This window comes from Microcaecilia unicolor, chromosome 2 (genome assembly GCF_901765095.1).
Source record: "Microcaecilia unicolor chromosome 2, aMicUni1.1, whole genome shotgun sequence".
Lineage (NCBI taxonomy): Eukaryota > Metazoa > Chordata > Amphibia > Gymnophiona > Siphonopidae > Microcaecilia > Microcaecilia unicolor.
Genome location: NC_044032.1, coordinates 153,017,907 through 153,039,990, shown reverse-complemented (window position 1 = coordinate 153,039,990; position 22,084 = coordinate 153,017,907). Strand labels below are relative to the sequence as shown.

Sequence of the window (22,084 nt, the reverse complement as noted above, 5' to 3'; positions counted from 1 at the left end):
GGGTGCATGCGGAGGACTACTTTGTTGTGATGAAACTTGATATAAGGTGCATGCACTACTAGGGCTTGAAGCTCACTGACCCTACAAGCTGAAGTAACAGCCACCAAGAAAGTGACTTTCCAGGTCAAGTACTTCAGATGGTAGGAATTCAGTGGCTCAAAAGGAGCTTTCATCAGCTGGGTGATAACGACGTTGAGATCCCATGACACTGGTGGAGGTTTGACAGGGGGCTTTGACAAAAGCAAACCTTTCATGAAGCAAACAACTAAAGGCTGTCCAGAGATAGGCTTACCCTATACACGGCGATGATAGGCACTAATCGCACTAAGATGAACCCTTACTGAGTTGGTTTTGAGGCATGGATACTGTTCAAAAACACCATCCTAGAGGAACAGGACAAATATATTCCTTATAATACTGGGCTATACCCTACTTGCACTGCCCCCACGGGGTGTGCCTGTTGCTTTAATCTTCCATACTGGTCACAGCACTGCACTGCAAGTTCAAAAAGTTCATCTAATTTTAGTGCTGCACTACCCTTCCATACTGGTCACAGCACTGCACTGCAAGTTCAAAAAGTTCATCTAATTTCAGTGCTGCACTACCCCCCCTAGGGTGTGCTTGTTGCTTTAAACTCCCATCATAGTCACAGCACTACACAAAATCCAATCCTTTTCATGTGTGCTGGGTCCCACGAATTCCAAACGAAAATGCAAACATTTGCTTAGAGTTCTCCACTCTTGTGGTCAATCCACTTCCACTCATGCGATGTGCTTGAAACTCTTACAGTCATCCGATATACCCCAGGCTCTACACAGCCTGTGTTTCGCTACATCCGTGTCATCAGGAGTCGGGTCCTACACAAACAAACATATGCAAAAGTGCTCACAAATCTATCCTAAACCCCTCTCAATAACCACAGGAGTGCTGTGACCAGTATGGAAGATTAAAGCAACAGGCACACCCCGTGGGGGCAGTGCAGTACTAGCATCAGAGAAACTTTTTGAACAAATATCCTGCTGAGGTTACTGGGCATTTTGAACAGTTAGGATATTACATGTATTAGAGGGTTTGCTCCATTAAGGTTTTATTGTGAAATGTGTATGAGTGTGCATTTGTAAGTGAGCGTGCATGAGTGTGTATGAAGGAATGATATGTTAAGGTATTAGGTTTTGTAAGTAAATAAATAATAAAGATATTTTCTAAAAATGAATTAACTGGCGTATTAGAAAAAGAGGAAAAAAGACCAAACGTCAGCTGGCGTGGCTAAACAGTAAGATAAAGGAAGCCATTAGAGCAAAAAAAAAAAAACAACAATCCTTCAGAAAATGGAGAAGAGAATCAACAGAAAATAATAAGATAAAACATAAGCAATGCCAAGCCAAATGCAAAGCGGAGATAAGGAGGGCAAAAAAGGACTGAAAAAAAAAAGTTAGCATTAGAAGCGAAAATACTTAGTAAAAATTTTTTTAGATACATTAAAAGCAGGAAGCCAGCTAAAGAATCGGTTGGGCCGCTGGACGAAAGTGGTGTTAAAGGGGCGATCAGGGAAGACAAAGCCATAGCGGAGAAATTAAATGAATTCCTTGCTTCGGTCTTCACCGAGGAGGATTTGGGAGGGACACCGGTGCCGGAAAGGGTATTTGAAGCAGGTAAGTCAGAGAAACTAAAAAAATTCTCTGTAAACCTGGAGGATGTAATAGGTCAGTTCTGCAAACTGAAGAGTAGTAAATCACAAGGACCAGATGGTATTCATCCCAGAGTATTATTAGAACTGAAAAATGAACTTGTAGAGCTACTGTTAGTAATATGCAACCTATCCCTAAAATTAGGTGTGGTACCGGAAGACTGGAGGGTAGCCAATGTTACGCCGATTTTTAAAAAAGGTTCCAGAGGAGATCTGGGAAATTATAGACCGGTGAGTCTGACGTCGGTACCGGGCAAAATGGTAGAGGCTATTATTAAGAATAAAATTAGAGCATATACAAAAACATGGGCTGATGAGACAAAGTATAGCATGGATTTAGTGAAGGGAAGTCCTGCCTCACCAATCTACTGCATTTTTTTGAGGGGGTGAACAAATATGTGGACAATGGGGAGCCGGTGGATATTGTGTATCTGGATTTTCAGAAGGCTTTTGACAAAGTGCCCCATGAAAGACCAGAGGAAACTGGAGAGCCATGGGATCAGAGGTAGGGTATTACTATGGATTAAGAGCTGGTTGAAAGATAGGAAGCAGAGAGTAGGATTGAATGATCAGTATTCTCAATGGAGAAGGGTAGTTATTGGGGTCCTGCAGGGGTCTGTGCTGGGACTGCTGCTTTTTAACATATTTATAAATGACCTAGAGATGGGAGTAACTAGTTAGGTAATTAAATTTGCAGATGACACAAAATTATTCAGGGTCGTCAAGTTGCAGGAGGAGTGTGAACAATTACAGGAGGACCTCGCGAGACTGGGGGATTGGGCATCCAAGTGGCAGATGAAGTTCAATGCTGACAAGTGCAAACTGATGCATGTGGGAAAGAGGAACCCGAATTACAGCTATGTCATGCAAGGTTCCGCGTTAGGAGACACAGACCTAGAAAGGGATCTGGGAGTCATTGTGGATAAGACGTTTAAAACTTCTGTTCAGTGTGCTGCGGCGGCTAAGAAAGCGCACAGAATGTTGGGTATTATTAGGAAAGGGATGGAAAACAAACACAAGGATGTTATAATGCCTTTGTATCGCTCCATGGTGCGACCGCACCTCGAATAGTGTGTTCAATTCTGGTCGCCGCATCTCAAAAAAAGATATAAAGGAATTGGAGAAGGTGCAGAGAAGGGCGACGAAAATGATAAAAGGGATGGAACGACTTCCCTATGAGGAAAGGCTGAGAAGTTTAGGGCTCTTCAGCTTGAAGAAAAGGCGGCTGAGGGGTGATATGACAGAAGTCTACAAGATAATGAGTGGAGTAGAGTGGACAGATGTGAAGCGTCTGTTTACACTTTCAAACAACAATAGAACCAGGGGACACAAGATGAAGCTAGAATATGGTAGATTTAAAACAAACAGGAGAAAGTTTTTCTTTACTCAGCGTGTAGTTGGACTCTGGAACTCGCTGCCGGAAAATGTAGTGACAGCAGCTGGCTTTACGGAGTTTAAAGGGGGTTTGGACAGATTCTTGAGGGAAAAGTCCATTGATCATTATTAAAAATTAATATATATATATATATTTTTTAATGGGTTTTGCCAGGTTCTTGAAGCCTGGATTGGCCGCTGTCAGAGACAGGATGCTGGAATTGACGGACCCTTGGTCTTTTCCCAGTATGGCGGAGCTTATGTGCTAAAGGAGCCGGTGGCAGAATCTGTTGAGGTTCGGGAGCAGGTACCGAGCTGCCAGAAGACAGACGCATCTGCACCTCCTGTATAGAGGGGGAGCGATTCTCTCGGCGCCCACGCTTCTCGGGTGCCAATTCCTTCGACGCCCCGGAGCTCCTGACACCGTATGTCGAAGGAGAACAATGACGGTGCTTCTTCGCCTTCGCTCGACGCCTGTCATCTAGACTCTGATGAGGAGGACGTGGAATCCTCACGTCTCCTCGGGGCCGGGTCCGACGAAGGTCGGTCCCAGGGGGCCTGCATAACAGGAGGCCTCGAGAAAGGTGGCGACACACTCGATGCCTCACTGCTCCTAGCCCGAATTGGTCTTTCAGCAGCCATTACCTCCGCTCCCTCGATGTCGCCAACCTCGGTACCGATGTCGAAGGACCAGACCGAGCCCCAAAAAGCTTTTCTAGTTGGGCTTCTCGAGACGCTTGGGTCCGTTTCTTAACACACAGACTATAAGCGGCTGGGCAATGTCAGGCCCAAGGCACTGGATACTGAGATGGTCCGGTTGCACTGAGTACAAAGTTTGAATCCGCTGGGTGTCTTCGATGACATGGAAGGAAATACGGCTTCAGTGAAATCAGAAATCAGCCTGTTAACAGAAAAAGGGGCACAAAAAACAAGGGAACAACCCAACTGCACGGCGTCAAAAAACAAAGGAAACTTTAAAAAGTGAAAAAAATCTAACAGACACTACGGGAACGATTTTTTTTTTTTTAAAGACAATTGAAGTAAAATAAAAAAAATTTAGAACAAAAAAGCGAAAAAACTCGTGAAGACTCTTTCCTGGGCCTGAGAGGAGTGCAGATAAAAACCTACCGCATCTCAACACGGAGAAAAGAAAACTGACGAGACGTGCTCACGTGACGTGTGGGAAATCAGTTCGTGCATGCGTGGTGCGCGCTGCATGCACGCCAGAAGACTCTGGCAAAACTTTGTTTATATTTTGCTTGCAAATGCCGATTCCTGGGCCAAAGCGGACGTCGACCCACATATGAGAACAAGCAGCCTGCTTGTCCTCGGAGAATGACAGTTATAATAATAGTTTCCATTTACCCATAAACTTTGGTCGGTTAGTGCAGTACCATAGTTTTACTGGATATGATGAAAATAAACAGATTGCATAATTGTTTTTTCTTTTTTTTAATGCCAAGCTGATAGGTACATTTTTGCCATACAAGTTGACACAGGGCCAACATTTATTCAAATAGTTTTATGAGGAGCCAGGAAGCATTCCAGGGCAATATATATCTGCTATACAGATACACTTATCCATTTAAGTTAACCACAAAAACAGCAGTCCTAAGTTTATATAGATAATTTATCTGTGTAATATTAGGTTGGTACATTCATTGCTCCAAGTTACAAGACAGAATCCATGTGTCTCTATGCAGATAATCCTTCTTCTTGAATATCTGCCCTCGTAGTTTGGTCACTCTTAAAAGTTTAAGAAGAGAGGTGTGGTAGCCGTGTTAGTCCACTCTTAAAGGTTATCAATAGAAATCAAACGAAATAAAACATGGAAAAGAAAATAAGATGATATCTTTTTTATTGGACATAACTTAATACATTTCTTGATTAGCTTTCGAAGGTTGCCCTTCTTCGTCAGATCGGAAATAAGCAAATGTGTTAGCAGATAGTATATATAAGAGAAACATCAAAGCATTACTTTGACAGTCTGACAGAGTGAGAGGGTGGGAGTATGCATGGGGACATCAAAGCATTTCATTGATATTCTAACAGGATGGGTGTTGATAGGTGAGAGGAGGGTAATAAACAGAGAAATAAACAGAGAAATACAGCTTTATGGTTTATAATGGGTTAGAAAACCCAGATCCTTATTACGTCCTGTTTGTTGGGTGTCAAAATATTCAGTCATTCTTATTTCAAAGGTCTTACGTTCCTGTATTGTTTTAAAATTACCTTTCAGTATTCTTATTGTGAAATCACTGGTGCAGTGTTCTGGTCTTGTAAAGTGTTGGCCCACAGGGCCCACAGGCCCCAACACAGAAAAAAAAGCCACAGACAGAATTCCCCTTGTAGTGACATACAACCTAAAGCTGGAGAAACTGAGGAAAATCATAAGAGACCTATAGCCGCTACTCCAGGAAGATGAATTACTGAAAGAGATATTCCCATCCCCACCAGTGCTGGCCTTCCGACAGCCACCAAATTTAAAATACAAGCAGATCAGAAGTAAACTCCCAACACAGACAGAAAAAGAAAAGGGCACGTTTCCCTGTAACACAGCCAGCTGCAAACTATGCCAAAATATTTCACAAGACCCCACAGTCATTCACAAAGGAAAAATATTCAACATAAAGGACTATTTTACATGCTCATCTTCCAATGTGGTATATATCATTCAGTGTAAAAAATGTAACGAAGGATGCTATATTGGAGAAACAGGCCAGATGCTTAAGACAAGATTCAATCTGCTCAGACATTACATAAAAATAGCCGGTGCCAGTCAAGCCCCCACCCCTGTGGGCCAACACTTTACCAGACCAGAACACTGCACCAGTGATTTCACAGTAAGAATACTGAAAGGTAATTTTAAAACAATACAGGAACGTAGGACCTTTGAAATAAGAATGATTGAATATATTGACACCCAACAAACAGGACTTAATAAGAATCTGGGTTTTCTAACCCATTATAAACCATACAGCTGTATTTCTCTGTTTATTACCCTCCTCTCACCTACCAACACCCATCCTGTTAGAATATCAATGAAATGCTTTGATGTCCCCATGCATACCCCCACCCTCCCACTCTGTCAGACTGTCAAAGTAATGCTTTGATGTTTCTCTTATATATACTATCTGCTAACACATTTGCTTATTTCCGATCTGAGGAAGAAGGGCAACCTTCGAAAGCTAATCAAGAAATGTATTAAGTTATGTCCAATAAAAAGGTATCATCTTATTTTCTTTTCCATGTTTTATTTTGTTTGATTTCTATTGATAAAGTTTAAGAAAAAATTTTGAATCTATAATATAGACATGTAAGACTGATTGCAAGATTGTGTACCTTAAATTGCTGACACATCACCCCAGATGCAATTTTTAATCAATATCAACTGCATAATCATAATGTGAAACATTCTAACTCAGGCAAATAAAGGTTAATCTTGCCAGGCTGGTCGATCAGGGATCTTCATGCTCTTACTTCTCTGAAGGCTCTTGCTTCTATGACCAGCTATCCTCTCTGAGCTTTGCTGTTGTTTTTGTGAGGACAAGCTCAGAGGTGCTTCTACATCTTGGCTGGTGAAAATAGGATTAGAAAGCTGGTGAAAAACAGCCTGAGATGTTATAACAGATCCTGACTTCTCTTTAGAAATATCCTTGTTTTGATCCAGAGCACCTGCTGCTTCTCCTTCTGTACTTTCCCTTTCTGATTTTGTAGAATGTCTTCTGGACATAAAGCTTCTTTCTTTTCGTTTTCTTAAATCCTGAAGATCTTCTAAGGCTTGGTTCAGCTCTGTTCTTAATGTTTCCACTTCACCAGCTGCCTTATCTCGCTGCTCTCCACATTCTTTGAGTGAGCGTTCCAAAGAAAGGAAGAAATCTTTTCCAAACTTTGACAGGGCTTCATCACCTTCAATGACAAAAAATATTAAAATCACACTATTAACAGATCTTCAACATTAGAAAGAAAATATATAAATGTGAGAAGTCATAAAAATCACACAATAAAAGTATGAACTGGTTGTAGCTCTGACTTGGTGAGACATACTGGACAGTGTGCCACTGATCACACATCAGTTTGGTGTTTGAGGAATAAAGGAGAGCTCTGAAAAGTAACTGAGCTCATGGGAAAGCTGGGAGGTGTAGCTCCAGGGAGTCCTGAATAGACAGGAAGTAAGTTCATATCACGGACAGGCAGTCTGGGAGATGTTGTGCAAAAGCAGCTGGGATCAGGACACAAATGAATGCAAGTAAGCAAAAGGGACCAATTAGCAGTCTGCTACTGAAGGAAATAAAAACCCTGACTGCAGTGAGAAGAGCCCAAGAAGAGCCTCAGAAGGAAGCGTTCAGGAGAGGCAGAGCTGCAATGCCACAGCATGATTTCAGTACAGGAAGCAAAGAAGTTGGAGACTTTAAGGCTTAATTTTTGGGCCCTAAAATGAGGTTGGGAAATTGAATGCAGTTGGAGCTTGTGGATTAATGAATTAAGGACTTGGCAGGCTTTGAGGAAACTGTCAGGATAGCAATGTGTTTGTTGTGTGCACAATTCTAATTAGAAGACAGAGAGGTATTCATCTTGTGTTTAAAGTGCCTGAGCAGATAGACTATGCTGAGGAAGAAAGAGACAAGCAGGAAGAAGTGCTCCTAGGGGGCTGGGGCTGTTCCTTACCAGGGGCCCGGAGGAAAAGAACCTCTTGAGTAGAATAATATCAAAGCTAAGCTCAATGCTATGTAATTGCAGACAAGACAGCTGTTAGCTTGCTGTATAAGTTAACAGTAACTAGGATGTTTAAAGCCCACAGCCTGTTTCAACCATGGAGGGTCAAAACAGCTGGATCTAGAAATAGAGATGTGCAAGAGGGCTGTATGTTACACATACTAGTTTTTAATTAGAATCCCAGAGAACCAGCATGAGCAGGAAAATAATCTCCAGTTGCTTCTGCCCAAGCTAGGTCCAATCTCAAAATGGTTGCCATGATCTCCCTTGGCATTCTTGTGAGACTGCTACAGGAAGTTGCAGCACCCCCGTAACGGAATTCAAAAACGCATGGAATAAACACGTAGGAATCCTGCTAGTACATGCCATACTGGGACAGACCGAACGTCCATGAAGTCCATCATCCTGTTTCCAACAGTGGCCAATCCAGGTTACAAGTACCTGGCAAGATCCCAAAACAGTATAATACATTTTATGCTGCTTATTCTAGAAATAAGCAGTGGATTTTCCCCAAGTTCATCTTAATAATGGCTTATGGACTTTTCTTTTAGGAAGCTAGCCAAACCTTTTTTAAACCCCGCTAAGCTAACTGCTTTTACCACATTCTCTGGCAACAAATTCCAGAGTTTAATTACACATTGAGTAAAGCAATATTTTCTTTGATTTGTTTTAAATTTACTATTTTAGAAGGAATCGATCCACAGAAGCTTAGCAGAGACTAGGTGGCAACACTGGTAATTGGGAAGCAAAGCCAGTAAAGGGCAGACTTCTATGATCTGTGCCTTGAACAAGGACAGTGCCAGGCAGACTTCTATGGTCTTTGCCCTGAAAATAGCATGGACAAATCAAATTCAGGTATACATATGTTGTACCACCTTGTATCACGTCATACCTTATATAATGAGTTTACCTCTTCGGGAAGACTGGATGGACCGTACAGGTCTTTTTCTGCTGTTATCTGTTATGCTACTACATAAAAAGCTAGGAAGTACCAGAGAAGGAAGTGGAGAATAGGCGGGTTTTCAGAGCCTGTTTGAAGGCGGAAACTGTTCACTGGTTCCTAACGTGAAGTGGTTAGTCATTCCAGAGTTTAGGGCCAAGATACCTAAATACAGAGACACGGAAGATATTGAGGCAAAGAAGTGTAGGTGAAGGGACAATTAGGAGATTATAGTCAGCAGAACGGAGGTAGCGGAGGGAGGTATAAGGGATGAGGAGGTTGTTTAGGTAAGATGGAGCCGAGGGGAGCCGGGATTTGTAAAACAGTACAAGAATTTTGAATTTGATACGAGCAATGATTGGGAGTTAGTGTTCAGTACAAAGGAGAGGAATAACATGATCAAACTGGTCAGCATTATGTAGAAGTTTAACTGCAGTAGACTGAACAATTGCACATTTCAAACTGCCCTTCACCTCTCATCTCCTCTCTGGATCAAAGACACACAAAGTGCACGCAAGTGTGCATACATACGACGCATACACAAGCAAACATGTGCATACACAGACACACAAGAACATGTACACATGAAATCTCCAACTCCACCACCACACAACACACACTTACACATATGCATTTATATGCAGAAGGGTTGGAAAGAATATCAAAAGCCATGCTCTGTATGCTTCCCCCACTTTTTACAAGATAAAATAGAAATTTTACTTTAAAAAGTAGAAAAATAAACCTGAATACAGGATAATAAAGAATCCTATGAAAGATCGTGACATTTCAGATATTGAATCCAAATGGGTTAAATTTATGTTTATCATGACAAGAATGAACTTCATCCCATGCCAGGACATTCTGGAGATGATCTCAGTCTTTCAGATAGGGAATTCAGAGTATCCAGAAAACAAAGCTTACCTTATTCCTCCCCCTTCAACCACTTGAGAGATTGCTGAAATAAAAACTGCATTTCTTATTTTTCAAACAAATCAAGTTAAATGATTACCTTCATGCTGCGGGTTCTTTGATGGAGTCAAAGTTTCAACTGCATCTTGGATCTGTTCAAAATTGCTTTTAAAAACAGTCAAAAAATCCCTCAGAGCAGCCTCTGAAGCTTCTGTTTTAAGTTCCGTGTAAGAAGAAAGAACATCTGTAAATAAGGAAAAAATCCAAAACAAACATAACCAAATATTCTGGAAGACAGATCTGTGAATGTTAGCAGTAATACAATTAGAATCAGAAAAAAAGAATTCACGTTTTTCAATGAACTGTACATGGAACTGAAGGTTGATTTATTTATTTATTAGGATTTATTTACCACCTTTCTGAAAGAATTCATTCAAGGCAGTGTACAGCGAGAATAAGTCTGACATAAGCAATAGACAGCAGTAAAAATATTCAAACAACAATGCACAGTATGGCATAGTATGTTACATTACAATGTTAACAGAAAATGCAATAAACAATTTAACAGACAGCACAGGGTGTAAGCAAAGATGGAACATATAGATAGATCAGATAGAGTAACAGGAGTAAGAAAATAAAGGGACTAATTTAAAGTTGTACATGAGGTCTGAAAGGTATTGTACTGTTTTGGGATCTTGGCAGGTACTTGTAACCTGGATTGGTCACTGTTGGAAACACAATGCTGGGTTTGATGGACCTTCAAGTCTGTCCCAGTATGGCAATACTTATGTTCTTATGGATGAAGAGCCACTTCTTCCATTAAAGACCTGGTTGAAAAGCCAAGCTTTCACCTGCTTCCTGAAGTAGTGATAGTCTTGTGTTAAGCAAGGACTTTCAGGGAGTGCATTTCAGTGTATGGGGGGCTACTCAGGAGAAGTAGAGATAGTCTTGTGTTAAGCAAACCAAGCTTTCACCTACTTCTTGAAGTAGAGATAGTCTTGTGTTAAGCGAAGACTTTCAGGGAGTGGGGGCTACTCAGTGTTGGATTATTTGTAGTAAATAATTAGCAGATTTTAGTACACACAGCTTCAGCTTTAGAAATGTTAATTTCTTTCTTCATCTCTCTCTCATTCACCCCTGAATAATTCACTGCTGAGTCACTTTAAAGTTGAAGTAACAAAACATCTGTTTACTCACAGTTTGCAGTTAGATTATAATCAGACAGGCTTATATATACATATTACTATACATTTGTATTATCAGCTCCTTCCATGTGCTTAGATGGTAATGGATGCTCACACCACCATAGATCCTCTCAGGTTAGGAGAGATCATGAGCTCCATGTGCTGCATGTGCTGCATCTGACCCCCACAGGAAGTTGCATAGCTGTGTGACCTCTCTAAGCAATTCACATCAGAGGTCACAGAGTAATCACAGAGAAATAATAGGTGACAGGCAATGCATGTAAAATACAATTACATTCCAACAAACCCCTTCTCATGCATAACTGTCATGCAATTATTTATTCATACAAAGTCCAAGCTTTATACGCAGATTCACAAAATGTTCTCTGGGTAACGGTTTGGTCATGATGTCAGCTGTCATCTCACTGGTGTGACAATAGTGTAGACTGATGACCCCTTCTTTCGCCAACTCTCGCACGTTGTGGTATTTCGTTGCGATGTGCGTGGTGCGTGACTGAACCTTGTCATTCTGTGACAGTCGGATGCAGCTCTGATTATCTTCCATTATCTGGATTGGTCTCTTTTCAGCTATTCCAAAATCCAGCAAAAGTTTTTCAATCCACATCAGTTCTCTGCACGCTTCCGATACAGCCACATATTCAGCTTCTGTAGAAGACAAACTCACAATACTTTGTTTATGACTGGCCCATGAAATTTGTACATTTCCATACATAAACACATATCCACTTATGGATTTATAATCAGAATGATCCCCTGCCCAATCTGAATCACAGTAACATATTAGTTTTGGATTACTATTGGCTGAAATCTTTAATTTACAATCAATGGTACCCTTTAAATACCTTACCATCCTTTTAACTGCAGTCCAATCTGATTTGGTAGGTGAGCTGACCCTTCTGCTCAAAATTCCTACTGCATTTGCTATATCAGCCCTGTATGTGGTAGCTAGATATAAAAGCTTACCTATGGCTGATCTATATTGGATGTTATCTGGTAAAGGTTCTCTTACTGTTTCATCCTTCAGAAAATCAGTGATCATGGGAGTGCTTACAACTTGGGCATCTTGCATACCTAAACTTTCAATAAGCTCATTTATTTTCTGCTTCTGGCTTAGAAGATAAGAACCATCATTTTGTTTCTCAATTTCTATACCAAGATAGTATGACACATTACCCAGTTCTTTTATCTCAACATTGTGGTTTAAACACTTTACAATGTCCTTGTACTCTTGCTCACTTTTGCTTGCAATGAGCAGATCATCAACAAAAGCTAAAATGTATGCATATTGTCCATTTGTGCACCTAGTGTACAAACATTTATCTGCTTCACCTTGCTTAAATCCTAAATTTGTCAATATTTCATGCAATTTTTCATTCCAACATTTTGCACTTTGCTTTAATCCATAAAGACCTTTGTTTAATTTACACACTAGCTGTCTTTGTTTTGTATTTATGAAACCTGTTGGTTGTTCCATGTACAAGTCTTCAGTTATATCTCCGTGAAGAAACGCTGTTTTCACATCAATGTGTTTGACTTGCATGCCTTTTGAGACTGCAATGCTCAGAAGTGTTCTGATTGTCGTGTGTTTCACTACAGGTGCAAACACTTCATCAAAATCTTCTCCATATTTTTGAAGATATCCCTTTGCCACTAATCTGGCTTTATACCTTTCCACTTTTCCTTGTGCATTCCTTTTTAACTTGAATACCCATTTGCATCCTATAGCTTTCTTGCCAGGAGGTAATTTTGTAAGAATCCAAGTATTATTTTTATCCAATGCATCAATTTCTTCTTGTGCAGCTTTACGCCATTCAGCAGCTTCTTCTGCTGACATTTTCTCAATCTCATCCCATGTTAAGGGCTCTTGAGCTTCTGCTGACTTTGTTAGGTAAGACAGTCTTGGGGGTGGAACACCTTTGTTTTCCCTGGATGAGCGTCTGACTACAGGTTGGTCTGACCTTTCCGCATCCTCTAAATCTGAGAGTCCTTCTCCAATTGATTCCCCTTCTCGAACTGTACTGTCTTCTTCAATGATCCTTTCTGTGTCTGTTTCCTCTGCCTGTTCCTCGTTAGATACAGGTGAGTTGCTTTCAGACATCTGCCTTGGTATGGCATTTATATACACTGGCATGTCTATTATGGTTCTAGTTTCATATTCTGGATGATAAGGCTCATCTGGGATAATCCAGCCTTTATCAACCCTTTTGTTTTCATCAAAATATGTAACATGTCTTATGCCAACAATGCCAGTTTTCAGATTCAAAATTCTATATCCTTTGTGTCCTGGAGCATAGCCAACTAAAATGCCCCTTTCTGTTGTGGAATCCAGCTTATGCCTTCTTTGCTTTGGTTCATGAGCATATGCTGTACTCCCAAATGTTCTTATGTGTGACAGGTTTGGCTTCCTACCATGCCATGTCTCATGTGGTGTGCGCTCAGCGCCTTTAGTTGGCATTCTGTTTTGTAGGTACACTGCTGTGAGAATGGCTTCCCCCCATAGTCTTTTAGGGAGATTGCTATCTGACAGCATACATCTGGTCATTTCCACAAGTGACCTAAATTTTCTCTCTGCAACAGAATTTTGCTCTGGTGTATAAGCTACTGTTGTGATATGCTGAATGCCTTCTTGTTCTAGAAATGTGCGCATGCTTTGTGAAGTGAACTCACCACCATTGTCGGTCTGAAGAACCTTTGGTTTTCTTTCAAATTTATTGCTCACCATGGCTACGTATTTCTTCAGCATGTCTGTGACTTGACTTTTTTTTTTCAGCAAATAGGCCACACAATATCTAGAGAAATCATCCAAGAATATTAGCACAAATCTGTTATTTCCCAATGATGGGATATTAAACGGTCCACATAAGTCACTGTGTATTAAGTCCAGCACTTTATTACTCCTATTTCCTGTGTATGCAGGAAATGAGGGTCTCACACCTTTTTGAGTAACACAGTCTATGCATTTCTCCATATTACCAGCATCTGCACTTATCTGAATGCCGGTGGCCAGTTGCTTACTGTAAAGATCCTGGATCACCTTAGAATCACGATGTCCCAGGCGGCGGTGCCAGATTTCCAGACTACATTTACCATCATTCTTCCTTACTTGCACCATATGTGAGGCTTCACCTGAAATGCTCAGTTTATAAACATCATTATGCATAAAAGCTTCAGCATACACTTCATCATTTTTAGAGATTGTGCACTTACTGTTTTCAAAATGAATCGCAAATCCCTTCTTATCTAATGTAGATACACTAAGCATATTGCAAACTGCTTGGGGAATATACAAGACATCACTTACAGGAATTTCTTTAACTTCATTAGACACTTTGCATTTTAAGAATCCAATACCTTTTGCTTGGATCTTAGCAGTCCCTGCGTTTGCAGTTTTAAGAATACCTTCCTCTGGACACATTTCCTGAAAGAAATCTTTACAATTGGTTAAATGGCATGTGCTCCCCGAATCCAAAATCCAAGTACTTTCATTTGAATTATTATTTACCATAGTCAAAGATTTTTCTGCCATTAGAAAGCCCTTGTGTTTATCTTTGTCCTTCATACATTTCCTGGTTTGAAAATTCTTTAGTTCCATTGGCTTAGGTGAGCTAGAGGGAGTGTTTTGTGTTTCCTTACACCATTTAGATACATGTCCCTCCTTTCCACATGAGTAGCAAATCAGCTTGCCCTTGGGTGGAGTTTTCCCATAGCTCCGCCTTCCTCTGTTCTTTGCCAAGAAATTTGTTTCATTTCTCTCTGACTGACTTTGAGAACACATCTCCTCAGAATCATTTATTATGCATTCCTGCCTTAGTTTTGATGTTGTCTGTTCAAAAGATTGCCCTTCAATGGCCTCATTTACAGACCTAAAAACATCAAACTTCTTTGATAGTGAGGTAAAAAGAAATGCTCTTTTCAATGCATCACACATGGGAATTCCAGAAAGTTCTAGCTTTTGAAATGAAGACATAAGATACATAATGTGATCATTACATTTACTTTTATCCCTTAATTTGGTTTCATTCAACTCTGCCAGCCAAATTGGTTGCTGCTTTGCATATGTAGTTGCATACATAGTTCTCAGTTTATATAAAATGTCCTTTGGTGTATCTTTTCCCTCCACTAATATGGCTTGTTTCTCTGAGAGAGCTTCCAAAAGCATGCACTTCACATAATAGTTTGCATTGTCCCATTCAGCCATATTTTCAGCTGTTCTGTCTTGGTCTAAGCATATATTTAATCCTTTTGCTCGAAGGAGACATATGAATCTTAGTTCCCATTGCTGATAATTAAACTCAGTTAATTTAGGCACCTTGAGAGAATAGAAAAATGGTGAATTTCTTCCCTCAGCCATTTTCTTAGCCTTCTGTCTGCTGTGTGGGGGGGAGAGAGAGACAGACTGAATCTTTCCTTTAAAACTTAAGAGAAAAATGTGGCCCTTTTTTTTTTGCCTGGTAATATTTCTCTTCTTTTTCAATTCCTGAACCCTGGGCCCATAACCCTTTTGTTGGATTATTTGTAGTAAATAATTAGCAGATTTTAGTACACACAGCTTCAGCTTTAGAAATGTTAATTTCTTTCTTCATCTCTCTCTCATTCACCCCTGAATAATTCACTGCTGAGTCACTTTAAAGTTGAAGTAACAAAACATCTGTTTACTCACAGTTTGCAGTTAGATTATAATCAGACAGGCTTATATATACATATTACTATACATTTGTATTATCAGCTCCTTCCATGTGCTTAGATGGTAATGGATGCTCACACCACCATAGATCCTCTCAGGTTAGGAGAGATCATGAGCTCCATGTGCTCCATGTGCTGCATGTGCTGCATCTGACCCCCACAGGAAGTTGCATAGCTGTGTGACCTCTCTAAGCAATTCACATCAGAGGTCACAGAGTAATCACAGAGAAATAATAGGTGACAGGCAATGCATGTAAAATACAATTACATTCCAACACTCAGGAGAAGGTTCGATGGTGGGTATCACATTTGCTGATGTCCTTTGGAGAAGGGTGTGGTTAGGGATTTTCCTTGGGAGGATCTTAGTGACTTTAGAGGTGTGTAGAGGGAGATCTTGTTCTTCAAGTACTCTGGGCCATTTCCTTGAAGATCAGACAGAGTTTTAAATTTATGCACTGGTCGCTAGTGAAGTTTCTGCAAAAATAGTCTGATGTGGTCACATCGCTTACAGCCTTCTAGTAGTCTTGCTGCAGCATTCTGAATGAACTGGAGTTGGTGCAGACCATTTGTAGTCAAACCAATATAGAGTGCATGCCAGTAATCGAGTTTTAATGTTAGCATGGCATGTACAACTGAGACAAGACTTGCCTTCTCAATGTAAGGAGAGAGGCAGCGTAGTAATTATTGCAAACGATAGAAGCAGCTCTTGAAGGCTGCTTGGATTTGGGAGATCAGATCAAATGTTGAATCTAGCTGTACACCAAGGTTCCGGACTTGTGATCCTTGATCCGCTTCAATCCGGTTTTCGCCCTCTTCACTCGACAGAAACAGCACTTTCTAAAGTCTGTAATGACCTGTTCCTTGCCAAATCCAGAGGCCACTACTCCATCCTCATCCTCCTGGATCTATCCGCCGCTTTTGACACTGTCAATCATGACTTACTTCTTGCCACACTGTCCTCATTTGGGTTCCAGGGCTCTGTCCTCTCCTGGTTCTCCTCCTATCTCTCCCACCGCACCTTCAAAGTTCACTCTCATGGATCTTCCTCCACCCCCATCCCCTTATCTGTTGGTGTTCCCCAGGGATCGGTCCTTGGACCCCTTCTCTTCTCAATCTACACCTCTTCCCTGGGCTCCCTGATCTCATCTCATGGTTTCCAATATCATCTCTATGCTGATGACACCCAACTGTATCTCTCCACACCAGACATCACCGCGGAGACCCAGGCAAAGGTATCGGCCTGCTTATCCGACATTGCTGCCTGGATGTCCAACCGCCACCTGAAACTGAACATGTCCAAGACCGAGCTTATCGTCTTTCCACCAAAACCCACTTCTCCTCTTCCTCCACTTTCTATCTCAGTTGATAACACCCTCATCCTCCCCGTCTCATCTGCCCGCAACCTCGGAGTCATCTTTGACTCCTCTCTCTCCTTCTCTGCGCATATCCAGCAGATAGCCAAGACCTGTCGCTTCTTCCTCTTTAACATCAGCAAAATTCGCCCTTTCCTCTCTGAACACACCACCCGAACTCTCGTCCACGCTCTCATTACCTCTCGCCTGGACTACTGCAACTTACTCCTCACCGGCCTCCCACTTAGCCATCTATCCCCCCTTCAGTCTGTTCAGAACTCTGCTGCACGTCTCATATTCCGCCAGAACCGATATACTACTACTACTACTACTACTACTTAGCATTTCTATAGCGCTGCCAGGGTTACGCAGCGCTGTACAAGTTTAAACACGGGGAGGGACATATCACCCCTCTCCTCAGGTCACTTCACTGGCTTCCGATCGGATACCGCATTCAATTCAAGCTTCTCCTTCTTACCTACAAATGCACTCAGTCTGCTGCCCCTCACTACCTCTCTACCCTCATCTCCCCTTACGTTCCCGCCCGTAACCTCCGTTCACAGGATAAATCCCTCCTCTCAGTGCCCTTCTCCACCACCGCCAACTCCAGGCTCCGCTCATTCTGCCTCGCCTCACCCTATGCTTGGAACAACCTTCCTGAACCCTTACGCCAAGCCCCCTCCCTGCCCGTCTTCAAGTCTTTGCTTAAAGCCCACCTCTTCAATGCTGCGTTCGGCACCTAACCCTTACCGTTCAGTGAATCCAGACTGCCCCAATTTGACTGCCCCTATCGGACCGACCGTTCACTTGTCTATTAGATTGTAAGCTCTTTGAGCAGGGACTGTCTCTCTTTGTTAAATTGTACAGCGCTGCGTAACCCTAGTAGCGCTCTAGAAATGTTAAGTAGTAGTAGTAGTAGTAGAGTGTGAGACCCCGGGAAAGGGTTATAGGGTGCCCTATCAATAAGCCAGTCGGACAGGATTGGAAACATGAAATAAGTGCTTTTATTAACTTTAATCTGAGGTCTGTTCCTTCACAGGCCTAGAACAAAAGAAAAGTCTCTTATCTTCAGAGGGGGAAAAGAGTTTGCATGGGCATGTGACCTACAGGGCCCAAAACACAGTCTATGGCCTGGGACAGCCATGCCCCAAACACAGTTTGAAGTTTCTCTTTTTCTCTCTGCATTTCCAGGTCTAGCTCCAGCCGGACCTCAGAACAAGGCTCACAATTCTTCAAATAAAAGACTGGCTTAACTCAGCTAGATCACAGCAGCTAGAAGTGTTCAGTAAAGGCATATGCTGGTGCTTCAGTTCTTCCTTCTCCTGGACCTTCTCACCCTCAGCCAGGGTTGCCAGATAAAAAAAAAAAATTCCCACACAAAACCGTCAAAAACCCGCCCAAAAACCACACACCCCACCCCCGCCGTCATCAACCCCGCCCCTTCCGTCATCACCCCGCCCCTTCTGTCATCACCCCCGCCCCCGCCGTCATCAGCCCCACCCCTTCCGTCATCGCCCCGCCCAATACGTCAGCAAACCCCGCCCAAAATGTCACAAACCCCGCCTCTGACGCCATTATCCCCACCCCCCGCCGGCCAAAAAAATGCCCCAAAACCCGCACAGAAAAAACAAAACGAGCCCAAAAAAACGCAACCCGCCGCGGGCAAAAGTTTCCCATGGCGGGTTGCGGAAAACCGCCCAATTGGGCGGGAAAACCGCCCATCTGGCAACCGTGCCCTCAGCCTGGCCCTGTCTTTTAAACTTCCCAGGTATTGACTCTACCCCTACTGGCTCACTTCCTCTCAGGGTGGTATCAGTGTTATTAAGGTGACCCAGGTTAGTTAGAGATGGACTTTTCTTAAGGGGGAGGGGAAGTTCTGTAAACCCCATCACAGGGAGTTCGAATTTCCCAAAAGAGATTTTGATGTCAGATATGTGCCCACTTGTGTTAGGGACACATAAAAGCTTGGTTTTACTTGGGTTCAGGTAAAGTTTGTTGTTTTTAGCCTGTTCTTGAACTGATGTTAGACAGGTAGTTTATTCAAGGCTGTGGGTAAGTCAGGTTCAATTGGTATGAGTAGCTGCATGTCATAAGTACATGAGTATTGCCATGTACTGAGAAAGACCAAAGGTCCATCGAGCCCAGCATCCTGTTTCCAACAGTGGCCAATCCAGGTTACAAATACCCGGCAAGATCCCAAAAATGTACAAAACATTTTATACTGCTTATCCCAGAAATAGTGGATTTTCCCCAAGTCCATTTAATAACGGTCTATGGACTTTTCCTTTAGGAAGCCGTCCAAACCTTTTTAAAACTCCGCTAAGCTAACCGCCTTTGCCACATTCTCTGGCAATGAATTCAAGAGTTTAATTACACGTTGAGTGAAGAAAAATTTTCTCCGATTCGTTTTAAATTTACTACATTGTAGCTTCATCGCACGCTCCCTAGTCCTAGTATTTTTGGAAAGCGTGAACAGATGCTTCACATCTACCCGTTCAACTCCACTCATTATTTTATAGACCTCTATCATATCTCCCCTCAGCCGCCTTTTCTCCAAGCTGAAGAGCCCTAGCCACTTTAGCCTTTCCTCATACGGAAGTTGTCCCATCCCCTTTATCATTTTCGTCGCCCTTCTCTGCACCTTTTCTGATTCCGCTATAACTTTTTTGAGATGCAGCGACCAGAATTGAACACAATATTCGAGCTGCAGTCGCACCATGGAGCGATACAAAGGCATTATAACATCCTCATTTTTGCTTTCCATTCCTTTCCTAATAATACCTAACATTCTATTTGCTTTCTTAGCCGCAGCAGCACACTGAGCAGAAGGTTTCAACGTATCATCAACGACGACACCTAGATTCCTTTCTTGGTCCGTGACTCCTAACGTGGAACCTTGCATGACGCCCAGTCTCCCAGTCTCGTAAGGTCCGCTTGTAATTTTTCACAATCCTCCCACGATTTAACGACTTTGAATAACTTTGTGTCATCAGCAAATTTAATTACCTCACTAGTTACTCCCATCTCTAGGTCATTTATAAATATGTTAAAAAGCAGTGGTCCCAGCACAGAGCCCTGGGGAACCCCACTAACTACCCTTCTCCATTGAGAATACTGACCATTTAACCCTACTCTCTGTTTTCTATCTTTTAACCAGTTTTTAATCCACAATAGAGCACTACCTCCTATCCCATGATTCCTCTGGAGTCTTTCATAAGGTACTTTGTCAAAAGCCTTCTGAAAATCCAGATACACAATATCAACCACACAATGTCATCCACATAGATATAGAACTGAGTGTCCATTGACTGAATAATCTTGGCTAGTGGGTTGAGGAAGATATTGAACTGAATAGGTGACTATCAATCCTTGTGGTACCGCACAGGTCAGTATCTATGGTGGTGATAAGGTGCTGCTGAACAATATGGAAAGTTACCTGTCTGATAGATAGGATCTGAACTAAGCAAGTACGGTTCCACTGATACCTGTTTCTGCCGGTTGTGCTAGCATGATATCGTAATGTCATGCAAGAGGCAAACATCTATAATACAAGTTAAGGGAGAGTGGCATACTTTAAAATCTAAGTATAATGAAAGTTCTAGTTTGATATTTTTCCATTTGCTGTAAGACTTGATATTCGAATATATATGTTTTTTTTTCACTGTTGCAGTACTAATGTAGATATGAGTATAGTAAACAATATTTAAGCTTGATCTTCAATTTCAATTTGACTGATTTTTCATTTAAGGAAATATAAAAGTGTCTCTGAATATATTAAAAAGCTTCATTGGCTTTGTGTGCAAGCGCAGATTATTTTTAAGGCTACTTGTTTATTTTTTCAGGTATTATATGGAAATATCTCAGAACTTTGATTCAATTTTTTTCTTATTCTTTCTATACTTCTGCTCGAGTTTGTGAAAGCTTTTATTAAAATTTCCAATTCTTAAAAGAGTACATTTTAAACATCAACTTAATGCTTTATTTTTCTTCCAAGCAGTTGCTATTTTTTTTTTGTTACATTTGTACCCCGCGCTTTCCCACTCATGGCAGGCTCAATGCGGCTTACATGGGGCAATGGAGGGTTAAGTGAATTGCCCAGAGTCACAAGGAGCTGCCTGTGCTGGGAACAATGATCCCAAATTAAACAAACAAGGAAAATAAATGCCTCACTAATGGTCCACAAAACATACTAAGGGAATCTCAAAGGAAAAATAATGGAATAAACTCTATCAAATGGGAAAATATATTATGCAATGCCAGGCATGTAAATCTAAATATTACCTCTAAATCGGATAAACTTAACTCTTGACCACTGATTTCCCTAAATCTGTAAACACCTGAAAGTTTTTGCAGGTTGAAAACAAAACACGGTTTTATGAACTAGACTGTCAAAACAACTTTACTTTATTGAATTTGGTAGAATGCCTCATCAAAAATCCCTGTTACAAACAAAAAATACAGCATAGAAATTTCTACCAGTGCAGAGACTCTAGCATGCTAGCCTAAAAAGTCCCTCTTCCTCTTCTCTGTCACTTGAGAAAAATCAGGAAAAATGAATATCAGCCCACATTAAGCTCTGAAATATGACAGAAATACAGTTGGAAAGCATTAATTCAGTCTGGTTTCAGTCTTGCATTCTTTCTCTTCTACCAATGCTGAAGCTTCATTGCTACCCACGCTGAGGACGGAACTACATCTCTGAAGCACACGTTTTATTAAAACGGGGGTCTCAGCTGCATCAGTGGTTTCCCCTTCCTCTTCTCCATCTCAATATGGGGAGGCTGGGCCTCAACCACTGCTAACACTGGAATGCAGAATCTAATTCCACTGAGTCTGGCACTAGCACCATCTTGAGATCTTCTCACTGAATTTTATCCATAATGCCGCTTTAAAGATATTTGGCTTTAGCTTTTGCCTCTAAGGCAAGTTACATTCAAAGTAGGTATTTTCCTGTCCTTAGAGTGCTTATGATCTAAGTTTGTACCCGAGGCAAAGGAGAGTTAAGTGATTTGCCCAAGATCAGAAGGAGCAGAAGGACTTTGAATCTGGTGTGGCTGGCTCTCAGCCCACTGCGCTAAAGCGAATGCTACATACCTGTAGAAGGTATTCTCCGAGGACAGCAGGCTGATTGTTCTCACTGATGGGTGACGTCCACGGCAGCCCCTCCAATCGGAAACTTCACTAGCAAAGTCCTTTGCTAGCCCTCGCGCGCCCGCGC

At 41.7% G+C, this 22,084-nt stretch overlaps 1 protein-coding gene across 2 annotated transcripts in view; it reads right to left on the bottom strand.

Moving 5' to 3' along the window:
• The window catches only part of LOC115463166, a 222,051-nt gene that overhangs the window by 5,787 nt on the left and 194,180 nt on the right, over positions 1-22,084 (bottom strand). For both annotated transcript variants that reach the window (XM_030193415.1, XM_030193416.1), the window contains exons 11-12: positions 9,727-9,870; positions 6,542-6,970 (exon numbers count right to left, since the gene is read on the bottom strand). In XM_030193415.1, coding sequence (XP_030049275.1) covers positions 6,542-6,970; positions 9,727-9,870 — 573 coding nt within the window. The remainder of the gene's footprint in view (positions 1-6,541; positions 6,971-9,726; positions 9,871-22,084) is intronic.